Source organism: Microtus ochrogaster, chromosome 6, assembly GCF_000317375.1.
Source record: "Microtus ochrogaster isolate Prairie Vole_2 chromosome 6, MicOch1.0, whole genome shotgun sequence".
In the NCBI taxonomy this organism is placed as follows: Eukaryota; Metazoa; Chordata; class Mammalia; order Rodentia; family Cricetidae; genus Microtus; species Microtus ochrogaster.
The window spans coordinates 23,584,893-23,604,198 of record NC_022013.1 but is presented as its reverse complement, the minus strand read 5'-3'; the positions used below and the strand labels follow the sequence as shown (position 1 = coordinate 23,604,198).

At 50.7% G+C, this 19,306-nt stretch overlaps 1 protein-coding gene across 2 annotated transcripts in view; it reads right to left on the bottom strand.

The window, feature by feature from the left end:
- The window catches only part of Pik3c2b (phosphatidylinositol-4-phosphate 3-kinase catalytic subunit type 2 beta), a 63,914-nt gene that overhangs the window by 7,048 nt on the left and 37,560 nt on the right, over positions 1 to 19,306 (bottom strand). For both annotated transcript variants that reach the window (XM_026779699.1, XM_005348354.3), the window contains exons 13-29: positions 17,243 to 17,410; positions 16,600 to 16,711; positions 15,250 to 15,392; positions 13,932 to 14,120; positions 12,660 to 12,753; positions 12,428 to 12,522; positions 11,849 to 12,029; positions 11,252 to 11,359; positions 10,575 to 10,667; positions 9,472 to 9,601; positions 8,550 to 8,686; positions 4,480 to 4,649; positions 3,974 to 4,130; positions 3,591 to 3,700; positions 2,433 to 2,634; positions 1,940 to 2,064; positions 904 to 1,021 (exon numbers count right to left, since the gene is read on the bottom strand). In XM_026779699.1, the coding sequence (XP_026635500.1) occupies positions 904 to 1,021; positions 1,940 to 2,064; positions 2,433 to 2,634; positions 3,591 to 3,700; positions 3,974 to 4,130; positions 4,480 to 4,649; positions 8,550 to 8,686; positions 9,472 to 9,601; positions 10,575 to 10,667; positions 11,252 to 11,359; positions 11,849 to 12,029; positions 12,428 to 12,522; positions 12,660 to 12,753; positions 13,932 to 14,120; positions 15,250 to 15,392; positions 16,600 to 16,711; positions 17,243 to 17,410 (2,332 nt within the window). The remainder of the gene's footprint in view (positions 1 to 903; positions 1,022 to 1,939; positions 2,065 to 2,432; positions 2,635 to 3,590; positions 3,701 to 3,973; positions 4,131 to 4,479; positions 4,650 to 8,549; positions 8,687 to 9,471; positions 9,602 to 10,574; positions 10,668 to 11,251; positions 11,360 to 11,848; positions 12,030 to 12,427; positions 12,523 to 12,659; positions 12,754 to 13,931; positions 14,121 to 15,249; positions 15,393 to 16,599; positions 16,712 to 17,242; positions 17,411 to 19,306) is intronic.

The following is a 19,306-nucleotide window of genomic DNA, read 5'->3' as shown; positions in this document are numbered from 1 at the left end:
TTGTTTTTTTAAGGAGAAAATAGTCAGGGCTGGAGAGATGGCTCAGGGTGAAGAGCACTGAGGACCTGGGTTCAATTCTCAGCACCCACATGAGCGTTCACAACTGTCTGTAGTTCCTGTTCCTGGGGACCTGACACCATCACACAGACACACATGCAGATAAAATGCAAATACACACAAAATAAAGTAATTTAAAAAAGAAAGAAAGAGGGGGCTGGAGAGATGGCTTAGAGGTTAAGAGCATTGCCTGTTCTTCCAAAGGTCCTGAGTTCAATTCCCAGCAACCACATGGTGGCTCACAACCATCTGTAATGAGGTCTGGTGCCCTCTTCTGGCCAGCAGGCATACACACAGACAGAATATTGTATACATAATAAATAAATATTAAAAAAAAAAACCTAACCGAAAAAAGAAAGAAAGAAAAATAGCCAATGGTTGGGTGGGTAGGGAACAAATCCCTGTATGCTCAACATTCAAGAAAAGAAGATGGTTACAAGTTCAAGGCTAGCCTGGTCTCCAGAGTGAGTTCTTAGTGAGAGTGAGACCACATCTCAAAAACCAAAGTGAACAAAAATAAGTAAATAAATAAATAAAGCCAGACCACTTCGAATCAAAAGCAGTCTGTTCTAGTCTACTCCATCCTTCTCCATTCACCTATCAACACGCCAGCTTGGGGAGATGACTGAGCTAGCCTGGGGCTGAAACACAAGCCTGTCTCTGGAGAATGTTTCTAATAAGCACAGGAAATGAAAACAAAGCCCAGGCCTGAGGCTGGTCCACCATGGACCTGTGCTTGCTCAACCTCAGTAGGGCCAGGCACTCACTGGTCATTCTCCAGACCCCTGATGGCTTCCCCAGGACTCAGGTCCCCTCCTCTCACATCCCCCCAGGCCACTTACTCACCTCAGCCACCTCCGGGGCTGCATGAATCAAGTGCCAGATGTAGCCATTTAGCTCCTCCCTCCTCCGCTCGGCCACTGCCTCTCCCCGGGAGCGGCCAATCACAAAGCGACTAGGGAAGCTGGATTGACAGGCAGACAAGGGACACAGGGATGGGGGGGAGAGGATATGAAGATTTTAGATTTTATTTGCATATCTATTTACCTGATCCTCTTTTCCTAGCTGCTGGGCCACCCTTGCCTCCATGACTGTTACCAGACCTCGCAGCCTCGCAATCTGTGCCTGTATTGGTCTGTTTCTGTCTCTCTCTCTTTCTACACACACACACACACACACACACACACACACACACACACACACACACACACATTCTTCCTGGGACCCCAAAATTTCCAGCATTTTAATCATCAAGCATTTAAAGACTTCTGAGTACGGTTCTGTGGCATTGAGTACAGTCACCGTCTGCATAACCATCACCAGAAGCTAGCTAGAACTCTTCATCCTATGGAACTAAACCTCTTGCACCTCAACCACTGAGTCTGCATTCGGTCTCCAGGGCCTGACTGTTCTGGGAAATCCAATAAGTAGGATCATGGAGTTTTTATCTTCTTGTGACTGGCATATTTCATTGAGGCTCATTCTTGTAGGTGTCAAGGGTCCTTCCCTTCCAAGTCTGAATGTGTATGTCACACTTTTTCCATTAGGAAAAAATACTACAATTCTTTGATAAATTATAAACTCTAAGTCATGATCGGCTTCACCCAGTGTCCCTGCTTTCAGCTCAGCTGGCTTGCTTTCTGGCGAGTGCCCCCATGTTTAATTTTTTTCTCCCCAAGGCTAGAGCAAGGCTGTTGGGCTATCTGGCAATAACAGCCAGCAGGGGGCGCTCCTGTCACCAACCCCACTCCAGGCAGGGTAAAGGAGGTAGATCCTCAACTTCAAAGGGTTCTTTCTGAAACACGGTCCTAGCTTCATCCCCATCTCTCCCCCATCTCTTTCAGTTCAAGAGGATTGGGAGTTGCGGGGGGGGGGGGGCTACCTGGGCAGGAGAGAAGATGGGAAGAGCAGGCGCAGCTTGTTGTGCAGTTCCTGGAACTCCTCAAACGTCCTCTGGATGTACGTTGCCTCATGAGCGTTCTCCCGCATCACCTTCACCACATAAATCTGCAAAGCCGAAACTCAGAGTATACCTGCCTGCCCACCTGCCCACCAGGGGACGGGAGGGGAGTAGAAGTGCGTGCGTGTGTGCGTGCGCGGTACTTTCCGGAAGGAAAAAGGCCTCAGAAGAGTCTCCGGCTGCACACAGGCAGGAACCTGAAAGCAGAGACTTCCTCCCTGTGTCTCACAGAACTACAAACCAGTTCAGCTTCCCGAGTCTATGCAGGTCACTTAAGTGAGGGAAAAAGCCTGTCTGGATTATTCCCAGTGCCAGAGCCTTGGTAAACTCCAGAGCACACCGTGCAGGTATGGAAAAAGGGTTAACCCCAAGAAGATGGGTGGACAGAAAGCAACAGAAAGGAGCAAACACTTACATAGCCCTTGCTGGGGTGGAAGATCTTCTCGTGACGGCAGAGGAAGACATCAGTGATGCGCCCAGAGCTCTTGAGAGTGTGTGTTCGGGGTGCAAAGGAAAGGGTTAGCCGGTCATCTGAGCCTGTGAATTTCATCTGAGCCAGGTTGTGAATGAAAAAGTTGAGTTTCGTGGCGACGCTACCCAGGCTGGACTCAATCAATCTGTTTGTGTAGAAGGGGAAACCAAGGATGTAGCCACGGGCCCAACCTTCCTGTGCTGTGCTAACTATCCAACCAGATATTGCCAAAGTTCTGAGATTTGGGGGGGGGGGGGAGGATGGGGTGGGAGTAGACAAGATTTCAATATGTAGCCCAGGCTGGCCTCAAATTCATGGTGATCCTCCTGTCTCAGCTTCCTAAGTACTAGAATTACAGGTGTGTGCTACCATGCCCAGGCCTGAGTTTAAATTAGCCACCAGGGCTGGAGAGATGGCTCAGAGGTTAGGAGCACTGCCTGTTCTTCCAAAGGTCCTGAGTTCAATTCCCAGCAACCACATGGTGGTTCACGACCATCTGTAATGAGATCTGGTGCAGAATACAATATATATGATAAATAAATAAATCTTTAAAAAAATTAGCCACCAGATCAACTATGTTCCCAATGTCATAGTGTAACAGAGTACATGATTGACACAATTATCTTATGGAATTTGTGAATCTTGAGTTCTTATTCCTCCTGCCAAAGACACTCAAAACAAGGTAGGCGGGAACTCAGGATGGTCAGTGTCTTAAGTACTAACAATGGAATCCCAGGGCCACACCAAGCACTGGTCAAAAAGACTAACTTCTAAGTGATGTCTGGTTGAAGGGGAAGGGTCTGACCAAAAGAGTTAAAATATATCATAAATTGGGTGTGCATCCACACTCCGTTAGTCCCAGTACAGGCAGGTGGATTTTTGAGCTCTTCCAAGGCTAGCCTGGTCTGTAGAACAAATTCTAGGACAGCCAGGGCTACACAAAAAGACCCTATCTTGGAAAACCACAAATAAATAAATAGAACCTATTATAAAATCTAGCTTCCCCATTGCCTCCTGGACCAAGTCTCTGGTTGGGTTCTGGTAGGAACCCAGATAACAGCCAGGCAGTGGTGGCATACACTGGTCTGTGCTGTGTGTTACCTTGTGAAGTAGGTGGTGGCATTGGCCTCTGTGTCCTGAGGCCTCAGGGCATCATACACATACTTGAGGTCCTCCAGGTCGGAGAGCTCAGGGATTCCACAGGACAGCATCTAGAAGAAAGGAAGGCTGCCTGTAACAAGGTTTTCTGTACTAAGCGCCATGATCCTTCGGGGTTACAGACAGATGCCGTGGGCAGTGGTTAGCGGGCCACAGGCACTGAAAGGCTACATGAGGGGTCAGGCATCACTGTTTCTAGTCAAAGGAAGACAGATGCCACAATTGGGAGAAGTGGATCTTCAGGAATCCTCGGGAACAATCCGGGGCAGTCTTAAAGATGGAGCCAGGTAATAAGAAGGAAAGTCATAAAGAGATGAACTCCTTACCAGGCCCAGAAGGTTGAGGAAGAGGTGGGTGTGCTTGCGAATGAGGTTGTAGGCTTGGCAGCAAAGGTCAACAAAATCATGGAAGCGGCTGGAAGGCTTGTCACCCCCATTGATGACGTATGCCATGTCCGAGGTGAACACAAAGGGGGCACGGTCCCTGGGCCAAGGGAGCATAGAGGTAGAGATAGTCAATATGAAGACGGAAGGCCACTTTATAAGCTCCACCAGGGGCTGTTTTCCTTCAACCCTCATGATGCCTTCTGACTTGGGAGCTAGTAACCCCTTCTCCCAGCTACCCAACTGTGTTCCTGCTGAAGCTCAGTCCTCAGCCCCAGGTCTTGTGATCAGCTGATCCTCACCTTCCACAAGCTCTGCACAAACTTGAGCTCCTGATCAGTCTCCTCTCCTTCAGAGCTGCTCGCCCAGGGTCAGGGCTCTGAGGGTCCACTTGCTTCTCGTGCCCCAGCTCTGAACCACTCTTGCCCGCCACACAGGAGCCCACCTACCTCTTGATATTGCCAAACATCTGTGCGTGGCCCAGGAAGCGGCCGAAATCTATGTGGAACATGTGCCCGGTGGTCTTCAGCATGATGTTGTCATTGTGTCTATCACAGATGCCCAAGATGTATGTAGCCACACAGCAGCCAGCGCAGGAGTAGATGAAGTTCTCCACAGCCTGTGAAGAGTGCAGGCAGGGGGTGGGGCCACCTTCCTCTCATGTGAACTCTAGAAGCACCCAGCACCCACCTGCTTATCCGCATTATATACCAAAACACAGGTTTATGAACACAGAAGCATTCCCGTCATCTATGTATTCTGAAGTAGGAGATGGAAGGTTTATGTCTATATACACCCTCCATTTGAATTTGGTTTCATTTGTTTGGTTGGTTGGAAAGACAGTAGACATGCGCGGTTCAGATCGGGAGACCTTAGTGGACAGAAAGGCTGATGCTTTAAACTTTTCCAAGAGGTCAAGATAACCCTGACTCAAGAGTGGTACTGAGTATCGGAACTAAGGGCACCTGACCTTGTGGTAGACTATTATTTCATCTAGGCAAAGATGTGCTACACTTGTTTATGCTGCAGAATGTTACTTTAACTATGTAAAGGTGTGTTACTTTTGCTTATGTTGCGTTTGTTTAACAGTGTAAGGATGTGTGTTTAACTGTGTAAAGATAAGTTGCATTTGTTTCACCTTGCCTGCCTAAGGCACCTGATTGGTCTAATAAAGAGCTGAACTGCCAATAGTTAGGCAGAGGGAGGAATAGATGAGGCTGCCAGATAGAATGGGAGAAATCTAGGCTCAAGGAGGAAGAGAATGAGCGGAGGGACATAGCTGGCTGGGGCAAGAAGTCAGGCAGATGCTAGCCAAACAGCCAGGTACAGAGAAGCAGTGAAAGTAAGATACACAGAAATAAAAAAGGTAGCCGGGCGGTGGTGGCGCACGCCTTTAATCCCAGCACTCGGGAGGCAGAGGCAGGCGGATCTCTGTGAGTTCGAGACCAGCCTGGTCTACAAGAGCTAGTTCCAGGACAGGCTCCAAAACCACAGAGAAACCCTGTCTCAAAAACCAAAAAAAAAAAAAAAAAGAAATAAAAAAGGTAATAAAAATAAAAATCCCCGAGGCAAGAGGTAGATAAAGAGAAACAGGTTAATTTAAGTTAAGAGAGCTAGCCAGAAATGAGCCTAAGCTAGGCTGAGCATTTAAAACTAATTAATAAGCCTCCGTGTTGCTATTTGGGAGCTGGTTGGTGGCCCAAAAGAAAAAGCCTGGTACATGACCCTTCTTCATGCACCCTTCTTCCTGTCCCAAATAGCACTCCAGTCCCAGAGTGCTTAATAGCAGCTAAATGCTTACCTAATTAAAATCACTGCCTCCAAAGAAGAGCTGAGACAGCGTCACACTTCCTGCAGTGTTTTGCACTTGGAAATCAGACATCTCTATTTAGTAAAATGTGTTGGAGATATTTTGGGGCTCAAGGGGTGGGAGGGGCCGGGGTAAAAGCACTTGAGCTTTAAGCATGAGGAAGGACAGGAGTTGGAAGCCCCAGTACCAATGTCAAAATCTAGGTATAGCTGTGCATGCCTGTAACCCCCATGTGGTGGAACTGAGATGTTTGAGAGTTCACTGGCCAGCCAGCCTAGACAAAACAGCAAGCTTCCAGTTCCTTCCTCAACAGACCCTACCTAAAGACAGCAAAGTACAGAGTGAGAGAGGAAGACACTTGATGTCCTGCTTTGGCCTTAGCATGCACACCCATGGGTGCGTGCATTTACCCATTCATGTTCATGCACAAACACAAAAAGGAGGCGGGGCCAGGCGTGTGGCACTTGGGAGGGAGAGGCGGGTCTCTGTGTGTTTTAGGTCGACTGGATCTATATAATGAGTTCCAGGACAGCCAGAGCTACATAGTGAGACTCTTGTCTCAAAAAACAAAACAAAACAAAGCAAAAAAAAAAAAAAAAACAGATATAGAATTCAGCTTCTGTAAGGGGAAGGCCATTTCTTAGAAAGCAAACATCTATGAATGAAAAAAAAACTGCTTGGATCTGGGTGGTGGTGGCGCACACCTTTAATCCCAGCTCTAGGGAGGCAGAGGCAGGCGGATCTCTGAGTTTGAGGACACCTGGTCTACAGAGATAGTTCCAGGACAGGCTCCAAAGCTACAAAGAGAAACCCCATCTGTAAAAACGAAGAAAAAAGAAAAGCAGGAAGAGAAAAAAGAAAAAGGAACTACTAGCTCTGTGCCTCACATCTACAGTCTCAACATTCAGGAAGCTGAGGCAGGAGGATCATGAGTTCCAGGCCTGCCTGGGCTATGCTACAGAGTGAGGTCCTGTCTCAAAAAACCAAAAGGGGGAAAAAAAATAACAAAGTCAGCTTCCAGGTACGTCCCTGCTTGTTGTAGACACTTGCACGTTTATTATGACTTGCTAGTACACTGGCACGGAGAAATTACAGTTCCAACACCCAGCACAGCACTTGTTATGGGAGGTGTTCGGCACCTGAGAGAACATGTTAGCATAAATAGCACATGGGTTTGGAGGAGGGAGAGAAGCAGCAGCAGTAGCCTCTCCAAGCTCAGTGTACAATGTCGAAGGAGCAGTGTGTGAGGCTGGGAAACAGGGAATGGCTTTCTAGGCCAAAGGGTACTATCATCTAAAGGTATTAGACTCGTGCGAACATCCCCTACACGGGAGCCTAAGTGAAAGGCCAGGCTGGATTACAAAGGCAGCGATGTAGATGTTGGATTTATCTAGTGGTAGCCTTTGAAGAACCCAGAGCAAAGATGTGACATGAATGGCTCTGGACTTGAAAAGTCCCCAAAACTAGGCAGAGGGACCATGAAGAAGCTGCTGGCTCTGGTCTGGATGACTGCAGCATCCTACAGTTATGGATAGGAAACACATAATAAGCAGGCCTCAAGAGGTGAGCGGAGACAGGAAACTGTTTGGTGATAGCAAAGATGCAGCGGGGAATCCAGCCAGTGAGGGCGACTGCGGCTTAAGTTGCACAGGGAAAGGGGTTACAAGTGGGGCTTTGGAGTCCTCGGGACATGAGCAGGGATAGAAGGCATAGCAGAAGGCATGTCAGTCAAGACAGTGTTAGTCGGAGAGCACAGAGGGAGGGCCTGGGAATTATACCCTGGGGACCACAAATTTATTAGGGCTGCTTAAGACCACCTGATCACACACCCATCAGACATATCTTGGTTATTATTTGACTGCCTGCATGTCTTCCTTCAGGAATAAAATGCACTGATCAACATAAATTAGTATTGATATTCCCTTGAAGCAAGCCTTATAGGAATTAACATTCTGGCATCTTTTGTTTGTTTTTGAGACAGAGTCTTACTATGTAGCCCTGGCTGGCTTGGAACTCACAGAGGTCTACCTGCCTCTGCCTCCTGAGTTCTGGGATTAGAAGTATGTATCACATTCTGATATTTTTATTGTAACCTGCTCCCCTTCACTCTCACCCCAAACTTCATGAATCCAAAGACTACAGTCATAAAGCTGAGGACTGGTCACGGATGACAGCAGACCACCAGGGCTCTACCATCCCTGGCAGCTCACCTTCTTCCCTCTAGCGGGGCCAGTTAGGCCGCTTGGCTCCAGTGTGGTCTTATCACTAGCCTCAATCTTGGCTTCAAGTTACAGTCTTGCATACCAGCTCCCTTGCTTGAAGCAAGGGTTGCACCTGACTCATGCCCACAAAAAAGGGGGGTTGGGTTAAGACGCTATCCAAAGCCTCTTCCTGCCATCTCGAATCCTAGGCAGCATCACTGAGTCCCTCTGAGAGTGCCAGGGAAACAGGCCAGGATCCACAATTGGGACAGATAGAGGCAAACTCTCATAATCTGCTCCCCATACGACCCAAGAAAGTTTCTCTGGCCAATTCTAAAAGATACTGTTAATTTGCAATAGTCATCTGACCCATCTGTCCACAGAGAGCACACCCTTCAGCAAAGCTGAGCTGGCCCATCTGTGCGCAGGTCTGGCAGTAGCAGAGCTCTGAGTCACAGACAGGCACATTGCCTCAGCAGCTCTGGGCTTTGGAATCCCCCAGTCCTACCTTTTCATATTCGTCCTCCCCGGGGTTGTGTTTCTGCAGCCAGTCGGCCAGGGGACGGTCCTTGAAGGAGCCGGTCACCCCATGTTCCACCTGGATCTTGCGCAGCGTCTCAGCATTGGGTATCATCTCCACCATCCCTGAGGGAGAAGCAGTCAGACTCAGGCTCCAGAACAGAGTGAGGAAGTCTGTGTAGATGCTTCCCACAAGCTAAGCCCCAGAGCCTTTGGACAAAGTCTGCCAGCAGGGAGAATACATGATGGACGATGGAAAGAAGACCACACCCACACCACATATTCTAGACTGGCGCTAGGCATCCCAGGTCATCATGTGAAAGATAGACAGGGCTTTAAATCAATTCTCAGGTAGCCGCCACCCAGCTCTGCCAATCGGTGCTTTACTAATTCCTTTTCCCCTTCCTTTACCCAGTTAGCTTCCTACTTCCTGTTCTTCCAGCTGGAGGACTGCAAAGCCAGACAGGGTCTCACTCTAGGCCTCGAACTTCTGATCCTCCTACCCCATCTGAGAGCTCGGATTATAGGTATGCTGTCACCGCTCTCTACTTTGGACATGCCATTTCATGCAATAAGTACTTTTAAATATAACTAACAAGGACAGAATAACCACATACTTGTCACATCCAAAACACTAAGAGTGGCCCTGGAAGCTAGAGCCTCTTTTCAAATTTCCTTACAGCCATCTCAAAACCACAACGGGTTTGTTTGATCAAGATCCAAAGTCCACAGAGGTTGCTATGCCTCCAAGTCTGTTTTGTTTCGCAACAGTCTCTCCCTCGCTTTCTTTTTTCGAGTCACCCCACAACTTCTCATGGAATAATCCTGCCCTTCTATTCTCCATTGTTCACGTTGGGGAACGAGCAGAAAGGCGGGGAGTGAAGGGACGCCCTGCCCGACTCCCGGCTGACCTCTCCCTCGGCCAGTGGAGAAGCAGCGGAAAATGACCATGCGCATATCCAGCCCCTCCTGCACCCAGATCTTGCTCATGATGCGGATCATCTGCAGGGTGAGCATGTCCTGGCGAAGGTCATCCCCGCACTGGAGAGGGAAGAGGAGCAATTAAAACCCATTCCACTCCCTCCTGACCCCGCGACATTCCAAACTACAGGGAAACTGCCAGCTTTGCGGCACTCACCTGTTGATCTGGCCCACGGGGTCAGGGGTCAAGGAACCAGGACCAATCTCTGCAGTCCGCCCCTTGCCTTGCTCCCCACCCCTCCCGTTGCTGCGCATCCCTCTGAACTGAACTATGGTTCCTTTTCTGCAAGAAGCCCTCCTGACCACTAGGCCCGGTTGTTTGAGACAAGTTCTGCCTGTGCAGCCCGGGCTGGTTTTGACCAGCCATCTTTCAGCCTCAGCCCGTGAGTGCTGGATTACAGATATGCACCATCATGCCTGAGTCACCAGGCCTTTTATACTTTTATAAATCTTGAACTTTTATACCAGATCAGAAACTAACTATAGACTGCTCTGTTTGTTTGAAACAGGGTTTCTCTGTGTAGCTTTGGAACCTGCCATGGAACGCACTGTAGAACAGGCTGGCCTTGAACTCACAGAGATCTGCTGCGTCTGCCTCCTGTGTGCTGGGATTAAAAGCCTGGTGGTTTTGCTTTTTTGTTTGTTTGGTTTTGGTTTTTGGTTTGGTTTAGTTTTTCAAGACAGGGTTTGCTTTCTTTTGTTTTTTGAAACAGTGTCTCAATATCTAGCCCAGCCTGACCTGGAAGTCAGTACATAGTCTATCTAGGCTTGCCTCATGGCAATCCCTCTGCCTCAGCCTCTTTTTTTTTTTTAGTTTTTCGAGACAGGGTTTCTCTGTGGTTTTGGAGCCCATCCTGGCACTAGCTCTTGTAGACCAGGCTGGCTTCGAACTCACAGAGATCCGCCTGTCTTTGCCTCCCAAGTGCTGGGATTAAAGGTGTGCGCCACCACCACCCGGCTGCCTCAGCCTCTTAAGTGCTGAGATTTCAGGCATTCACCATCCATTGCAACCTACCGAGGAAAGCATTCTCACCTTGAAAATGACACGGATGTTCTCACCCAGGGGATCCACATTTTGGAAGGCAAGCTTGAGGGGGACCGCGTTAGAATTGAAGTAGGAACAGTCCTGTACAGAATAGAGGGCAGTGGCTAATGTCAGTGGACCGTGCCAGGAAGGAAAATGCCCTCTTCACGTTGGATGGAGATGCTGTCTACCTTCTTGTTGGTCCACCCAGGACATGCTCATCACATCTTCCAGATTTCCCAGAAACCCAAAGTCCACATCCCTTTCCTTGCTTCTCTCTTCCAAGCTTAGGTTGCTATTACCATGGCTCTACATCTGGTTACCCACCCTCTTCCCTTCGCTCCGCACACAACTTCCTAGCTTGTGACATCTGATAAATTCCACGTCCTACACTTCCATAATAGTAGAGTTGTGAGGATACAATGAAACAACTGACAAAAAGCCCCGTGCTGGACAGTGAGTCGAGGCTGGAGGAGCTGCATCCAGAGCACCATTAGGGAAACCCAGTCTCTGACCCAATTCCGCCCCGCGCACAATTACGGTTGTAAACCAAGTCCACACACAGTCAAGCTGTGAAGAGGCCACCTGTTTGCTCTCCTCCCTCCTCTCCTAAGACAGGGTAAGGAGGCCTTCACCTCCCGCAAGTGTTCCCCATCCTTTGAAGTTCACACCTAGCAGAGACTCACCCTGGGCACAATACCCTTCACCAGTAGACTGGGGCTTAGCGGCAGGCGGCACGAACCGTTGAGGGCAAAGAACTGCTTCACCTCCTCCAAGCCCGTGCGAAGGATGCCCTTCAGAGGGAGTGGGGAAAAGCAGGGGTGAAGGGAGAGGCCCAGAGGCTGCACTGAGAGCCAGGCATCTACCTCTCGAGGAAGGAGCCTAGTCACGTGCCTAAATAACAGGGACAACTTCTGAGAAACCCTTGGGGAGGACAGTCACCCACTTAGGTCTCAGACTTGCTCAGTGAACAAGAAGCACCCTGAGTTTCTAAGAGGAAAGGCAGCCAGGAGAAGGGAAGAGGGAGGTTTAGATTGGAGGGCAAGGGGGTAAAGGTCCCTCAAGGCTTTGATAAGAGAAGAGAAGAGAAGACCCAGATACAGATAAAGATCGCCCAAGGTTTAAGACACCGGAAGCACAGCAGGTGTGGCCTAGCACCTTCCCTAAAACAAAGGTGGCCCTTTCTGTCACCTGTCTCAGCCCTGAGTCATGGTTCCCCACAGTGAAAAGTGACCAGACCTTAGCCCTCAGCAGCTGAGTGTGCTTGTGCCTTGCCTATTTACCTGGCGTGCAGATGGGGTGGCCTCTCGGACCTGCTGGGCCAGTTTGGCCAGGGTATTGACAAGCCAGCACTGGCGGTTAAACTCCTCCCTCAGTCCCTTGCCACAGCAGCACAGCAAGGCTGCCAGCAGGTACTGGTAGCGGAGGCTGAACTGAGAGTCCTTGAGGCTATCCTTCAGTAACCTGTAAGGCAGGGCAAGTGGGGAGTCAGGCCACTCAGGAGCCACAGCATTGAGCATCTCCTGCTTCAACTCAGAAAGCCCATGCCCCCACACACACCTCAGAGGGAAATCTGCTTTGAATGACTTCCCTGTCTTGGAGCGGAAGCCCCTCTATAGCTCATCTTGACTTTATGCTTCTTCTGCCATGGGTGGGTAGAGGAGGGGGATCAAGATGGTCTCCCCTGAGTTACACGGAGGTGAATGGAGACCCCGTTGAGGAAAGATACTAGACCAAGGCCACAGGGTAGATGAGCAAGATGCTGGAGTCCAGTCTCTTAACTCCTCCCTCCTACTTGCCACAGAGGGACTATTCCTGCACTACAGCCCCTATCTACCTCCCTTTCTGCACGCTGAGTTTACCAGAAGAAGTAGTGGGTCACTCTCAGATCAGAGATGGCTCGCTTCAGGAGAAAGCGCACCAAGGGGCTGTCCAGGTAGCATTCATACTTCAGGGCCTGTTCAGAAGACAGCAAACACGAGGCTTTAGTAAGCACCTGAAATCTGCACTGACTACCGTCCCCGGATGGTGGCTTCTGAGGGCAGATGGAGAAAGACTAGGGAGCGGGGGCATGAGGACAGCGAGTCCTCGCACCTGTACCAGCTGGGGCAGGTAGTCCAGCAGCTCCGCATCTGAGAGGGAGCCAATCCACTGCACCGCCATCCGCCTCACCTCCTGGTCGGGAAAGCTGCGGAAGAGTTCAGAGACTTGACAATCCCCACTGCGGGCTGTGACTCAGAGATGTGAGTCAAACTTTATGCCTGGGGTCAGAGGCATGGAGAAGGAAAAGCCCGATCCCTCTCCTGCCAAGATCTGCTTCTCTTCTGGAAGGCAGTCCTTAGAGATGGTCTTCCCATCCCCCTGGCCCATGGACAGTCTCCCTTAGGCAGGGGAGAGCAGGAAAATGGCCTTTCTTATTCCCTGAGCACTTTATCCAAAGCTCTTCCTAAACCCCCACTCTTAGAAGCCCCTACCGTCAAGGAGCCCTTGAGTGGGTGAGGCCTGTTTTCCTGGTAACATCCCTACGATACAGAGCCTGCCAGGCAAGCAATACAGAACTGCAGGGGTTTATATAAGCCAACAGACAGCCTGGGAAATGAGTTTTGCAGGGATTAGCAAAGATGTAGCCTCGGAAAGTCTCAAAGGCAGGTACATTTTGATTTCTGAGATGGCAAAAAGATAAGCCAGGAAGCCTGGGTACAGTCTAGAAAAGGCAACTAAGACGGGCAGCCCCATGACCTCAAGAACTCTTTCGGAGAAAGAGAAGAAAGGAGTGTTAAAATGGGAAGTCAGCCATCAAGGTTTGGGCTACACAGGGAAAGCATTTGCTGAAACAATGGATGAATATGTGAAGTTCGGGCTTACGTGTAAATTTTGCTTCGAACAACAACAACAAAAAAAAAGGAATCCTGAGCTGTGTTAATAATGTGTGTGCCATGGAGCATGGGGGCCTATGCCTTTAATCCCAGCTCTCAGGAGGCAGCAGAGATAGGCATCTCTGAATCTTTGTGAGTTCAAGACCAGCATGGTCTACAAAGCCAATTCCAGGCCAGTTAGGGCTACATCATGAGACCCTGTCCCAAACACCAAAGTTTTTGGTTTAACAAAAAGATCATGCTCAAATATTTACAATTTAATGATGTGTGACAGCTGCCCAGAAGAGCACCCAGACACCTAATAAAGCATTGCGGGGAATGCCAGGGGTGGCATCTAGGCGACTTGCATATAGGGTACTCCCAGGAGCACTGGGGGAAAACAAGACAAAGAAAACCAGAAAAGCCCAGAATGCTCATGTCTGTGTCCCCATTTTCCCCAGCTGGCCTGTCAGTGATGGCGGTGCTGGGACAAGTAGGAGCTACAACTCACGTGGCATGCAGGAGCCCCAGGGCATCCTGGTGGTTCATGTGTGGCCACTGCTTCAGGAGAGCATAGATGTCGGGCAGGCAAGCCCACTCCCAGCTGGGCGCACTGGCGAGCACCAGGGGCAGTGAGCTCACCTCCGAGTGGCAGTAATAGCGCTTTTCCCACAGGTGCTTTCTGTCAGCATCCGTGAGCCTGTGAGGAGACGGGTGGAGTGAGCCAGAGGCCTGAGAACTTACATCCCAAGGGAGTGGCTGCACACACTACCATTCAGAGGCTTCCCAGCGTCCCTGTACATGATCATCAATCACCTGAGGGGGGTTGGTGACTTTCTGGCGCCTAGGACCCGCCCCAATGCCAACCGAGTCAGGATGTCTCCAGAAACTAATCACCGGGTGTATCAGAAGGATCACAGGTGATTGCAATGTGAAGCTAAGCTTGGAAAGCCAGGTCCCATCTCAGGGACACATGTTAGACTGAGGCTGAGAACGTGGACCAGTAACACCAGACCACGGGATGCCCTGGGGGGGGGGGGGCTACTCCCATGTAGAGCCACTAGAGGGCAGTGGGAAACACTTGTCAGGGTTTGGGCCACTGAGGCCTCTTGGGACTTCTCTTAGCTTTATAGGGTCTGTAGCTAATTAGGACTTGCCTGAGATCAGGTGTCTAATGGGGGAGACAGGAGCTGAGGGGCTAATGAAATGAGGGGTCAGGAGTGGGGTGGGGGCAGGGAGGTCTGCATCTCTCGTTCCCCAACCCAGCATATGCACAAGGCCATTCAGGGCCCAGAGAGGTGGCTGGGATGAGAGAGGGCCCTGACTCTCCTCCTCACCCCTCCCTCTCCAGTCCTGGGTGAACACAGCAGCCCCAAGGATGAGATCAGCCTGGACTCCAGAGAGTTGCCAGCTTGCCAAGACACCTGATCCTTTTTGGAATGTGACAAGGCCAGAAAAATGCAAAGGCTGTTAGTGTGGATGGGCGGGAGGCTGTGGGGGCAGGGAGGTGAGGACAGAGACCAGCTGCCCCACCAGAAGCAGAGGATGGCATATCTGGGGAAGCGGCACAGCTCTGATCCTCCTGGTAGGTGGGTGTGGGGCTGGGTAGCCTGGGATTTCATTTCCTGACCTGCCCTATCCACTTTCCCTAGTGTCAGCTAGGGAAAGGTCTGGGAGTTGCCACCCTTCTGCCTAGGTGGTAGCAATAACTATCTCACTAACCTCCTCCCCTCCTCAAGCACAAGGGCAGGAACTAGATGCCGGAAGGTAAAAAGTCAGGCAGACGTGGACAGTGGGAAGGAAGCCTGTGTCAATATGGGCTTCCTCACCAGTATAGGGACTCCTTCTGCGTGATGTCTTTAAGCTTGCGTTGGTCCTCCTCCCGGAGGCTGCCAAACTCATAGCGGGGGCTGAATTTGTCTCCAGGGGCGCTGGTGAACTTGATGTCAAAGGCCGAGGTGGGGAAGTCAATCTTGGGATAGGATCAGAGAAGCAGAAGAAGAAAGGAGAGGAGACAGTGTCAGTCAGTGGAGGATGTCAGTCCCATCCCTGGGTCCCCATATCCTCTCACACCCGGCCGAGGACTCCTGCCCCAATCCTTTATCTTTGTAAAATAACCCTAGATGCCCATGGGGATCCCCCAAAGTCCCAGCTGTAACTTTTAGCAAAAATTAAAAGGAAACCATCGGAAGCCTAGCGTGATGGGTTATGCTGGGAATCCTAGCGCTCAGAAAGGCCGAGGCAGGAGTACTCCTGAAAATTTAAGAACAGCCTGATCTACACGGTGAGTTCCAGGCCAGTCAGGAATCATAGAGAGGACCCTTTTCATCCAAGCCTTCCCTTCAAAAAGAGAAACATAGGGAAAATGGACAAGGGAGGGAAAGGCTGGTTTGAGATGCTTAAGGAAGACAGGCCCCACCTCGAAACCCTGAACAGATATTACTAGGATAAGTCACTCAGAGTGCCCAAGCTGAAGCTGGTGACCCCCTAGTGTGATCCTCTGGGGACCCCATAGTGTGGTCCTGGAGGCATTGTAGCATGCAGAGATCTGGGACCACATCTTGGGTGAAGGCTCGAACTCTACGGTCTGTGGTCATTTACTCTGTACCACCAAAAATGGGCATCAGAGCTAAAAGATACAGTTCTCCAAGGAGTTCCGCTTACTCATTCAGCAAGTGCACACACACTGTCCCCTGACTTGTATTGGGTGTTTTTCTAGCCCCTGTGCACTGAGTCAAGACAAAAACACCTGCCTCTGGAAGCACACGTTCTGAATATTTCTATTACATTTTCTGTCAGTTTTGCTATTCCCTACCCCATACCACAGCATCTCACAGGCTTGAGAAAGGGGAATCAGAACTAGGGTTAAGGCAGCTTCTCTCCCTTCCTCCCAGGAGAACAGGTCCCCTTGGTCTCAAGAGAAGCACCTGGTTGGATCAGGCTTAGAAGGATGAGCCCAAAACAGGGTGAGCCCTGGGTGGAGAAGGTCTCAGACATCACCTTAAGAGGATGCTGTGAAATGAGGGATGGGAACTTTCCACTCATGCCCTCACATTCAGTGGGGCGCTTGGTCACATCTCATCCCATGCCCGAAGTTCCTACCCAGAGTTCACTGGGGGCCTTGGAGCTGACTCTGGTGCTCTGGGATAGGCGGATGGGAGAGAGAGGCTGGGTCTCACCTGCAGGATGACACTGTCTGGCTGGTGGAAATTAGGTGCACTCCAACGGGCACTGGAGTTTTCCTGTGTTGCTGGCCACAAGCCCAGAAGCTTCCGGCCACAGGTCAAGACTCTGAGGTAGAAGGAGAGTGAGATGAGCCAACAACCATTGTGTAATTGGTAGGGTTCTCTCCTGCTCTCTTGTCCCTAGACCTTTCCTAGTGGAAGTCTCTTCCCCACTCCTGTCTCTGATTCTCCCCACAGAACACAGCTTTTACTACTAATCTCTATGAAAGCTCCCATTGCAGAAAGCCTCTCCAAGCTCACCACTCCCTGACCAGGATGACCTATGGGCTGGGATATCTCCCTGAGGTAGAGAGGCCCGGATAGAGGACCTCTAAAGTCCTAATGACAGGACCGGATGACTTGTCACGGAAACATTGCTCTCCCAAGCCCCCTCGCCCACCTGCCAGGTTCCATCCTTAGTCCTGGTCCCCAGGCCTGTACATTGGCTTCTCTGCTAGGACTGAGGCTCTCTGGACTTCACAGTGAGCACCACATGGCCAACCCTTCCCAGGGAGCATTGAGAAAAAGCAACCCCTTTTATCTTCATCCCCCTTGTTCCCTTCCAAGGCCAAAAGCTGGTCCCCTGGGGCTCACATACTGCCTGAAGTTGAAGAGAGGGGTAGTGACCCAGCCCAGCGCTTCGGGCACCCGCCTCTGCTTATTGGCTTCCGAAGAACTCCCAGGAGGGGGGATGGGCAAGGCATAGAGTGTGGCACACAGCAGGGTCTCCCGAGGCAGCCTGTTCACCTGCACTGGAAAACAGATCCTAGGAAACAAGGGAACCAGAATCAGGGCCTTCCGGGGCTGGGGTGCGTGAGAAGTCTAAGCAGAGACTCTGCCTTTGTCTCAGCAGTCACACGTGTCCCTAGCCTCTCACAGAACCGGACAAGTCCCAAAGCAAGTAGGACCTCTTCTGGGTGGCCCTATGATGCGATGCACTCCCGGAAACCCAGAAAGACGCCTCTGGGACTCCTGACTCAAACATATCCCCCAATTTTCAGGTAGGGCCCAGGCGGAACTCGTTCAGCCAAAGTCATCTTCGGGTCCGGGTGACCATCCATCCTGTCCTGTGCCAGACTCTTTCTCTCACACTGACATTTCTACAGAGGGTCAGTAAAACTTCCTTTCGATCCTGGAGCCCCTCTTCCTCCCCAGTGACACCACACAGAGTCACCAGGGAGAAGTACCAAGATCTCTGCCCTCAGTGCACTGTTTGCCCTCCCCCACAGCCCTCTCGTCGTCTGTGTCCCCTCTCCTAGCCCCAGGGGCATACCCCAGAACAGGCTCAAAGTCCAAGAAGAAAGAGAAGGGGATTTTCAGAATTCCCTGAAAGAGACAGGCAGCTGGGAAAGCCAAGAGGACTCCACAAGCAGCAAGCACTCCTCAAGGCCAGATGTTCTCCACCCAGCGCCTGGACTACACCCAGCCACACCCTCTGAATTCAGGCTAAGGAGATTTGGGTGTGGGGAGGTGGAGAGAGCTGGGGGCTGGAGAAAAAGAAAGCCAGAACCCACCCGGTTACCTTTCCCGGAAGCTGTCCCTGGGCCAAAGTCCACACTGCCACACCCTCCTGGCTGGCCCAAGGCCCAACTGCTCCTACACCCAAAGGGCACAGAGGCTGGCAGCTACCTCCGAGGTCAGAGGTTTCAGATCAGGCCACCCTCTTCACTGCCCCTCACTCCTGGGGGAAGTCTCTACTCTGAGGAGGCACTCAACAGCCACCAACTGGCACAGTCCTGTTCTACCCCAGCTGCTCTACCCTGGGGGCCCATCAGCTATAATTAGGGCCCCTTCATCAGCCAACGGACATGCCAGGCTTTTGGCTGAAGGTGACAGAGCAGGGCTGCTGGGCCTATTTTGAGAGTGAGCTGATGCCCTGTCCTGCTACAGTGGGAGGGAGAAGTAGCTGACCCCATAGCTGGTTCACACAACAGGGAAGAGCAGAACATGGCTAACACAAGGTAGGGCCACTTTCCCTTAGAAGGCTGAGGTAGAGGACTGCTGAAATTTCAAGGCCAACCTATGAGTTTGCATGAGACCCTATCTTGGGAAGAAGGAGGTACATTTTGACTGAAACCATAATACAGAGAAGCAAGCAAGGCCCTCCCATTTCTCAGGTCTTTTAGTGTGCTTGGGATTCCAAAATGGCCTCCCTAACCCTCTGTCTGGGGTTGGTCGAGGGAACCACTACTTTGGCTGGAGAGCTGACTCTTCTCTTTGCCTGAGAATTTCTCCTTCCTGTGAGCCCTTCTCCAACACTATAACATTGGGGTTTCCTCCTCCAGGGAACACACTGGGCTCCAGTTTGGTCACACAACCTTTGGGTAACTGAACTGACAGTTCATTATGCTCACTAGGGGAAGCGGGACTATAGTTTGGGTCCTTTCTGCTGTGTGGCATTAGTTATTATACTTGAACTGGGTGCTGTGACACAGATAGTACAAATTTCACACAAATGTCCCTCGTGTGTTAGTCACCATCAGCCACCTGGAACAGAGAAACGGGAACTGAGAAGGCCAGAGCTGAGGCACTAAGAGGAAGACAGGGAAGAGTGAACATTTATCAAGCACTAGGTACCGGGCCAAGTTCTTATTTTCTCTCTCCTGCCTCTCTCTCTCTCTCTCTCTCTCTCTCTCTCTCTCTCTCTCTCTCTCTCTCTCTC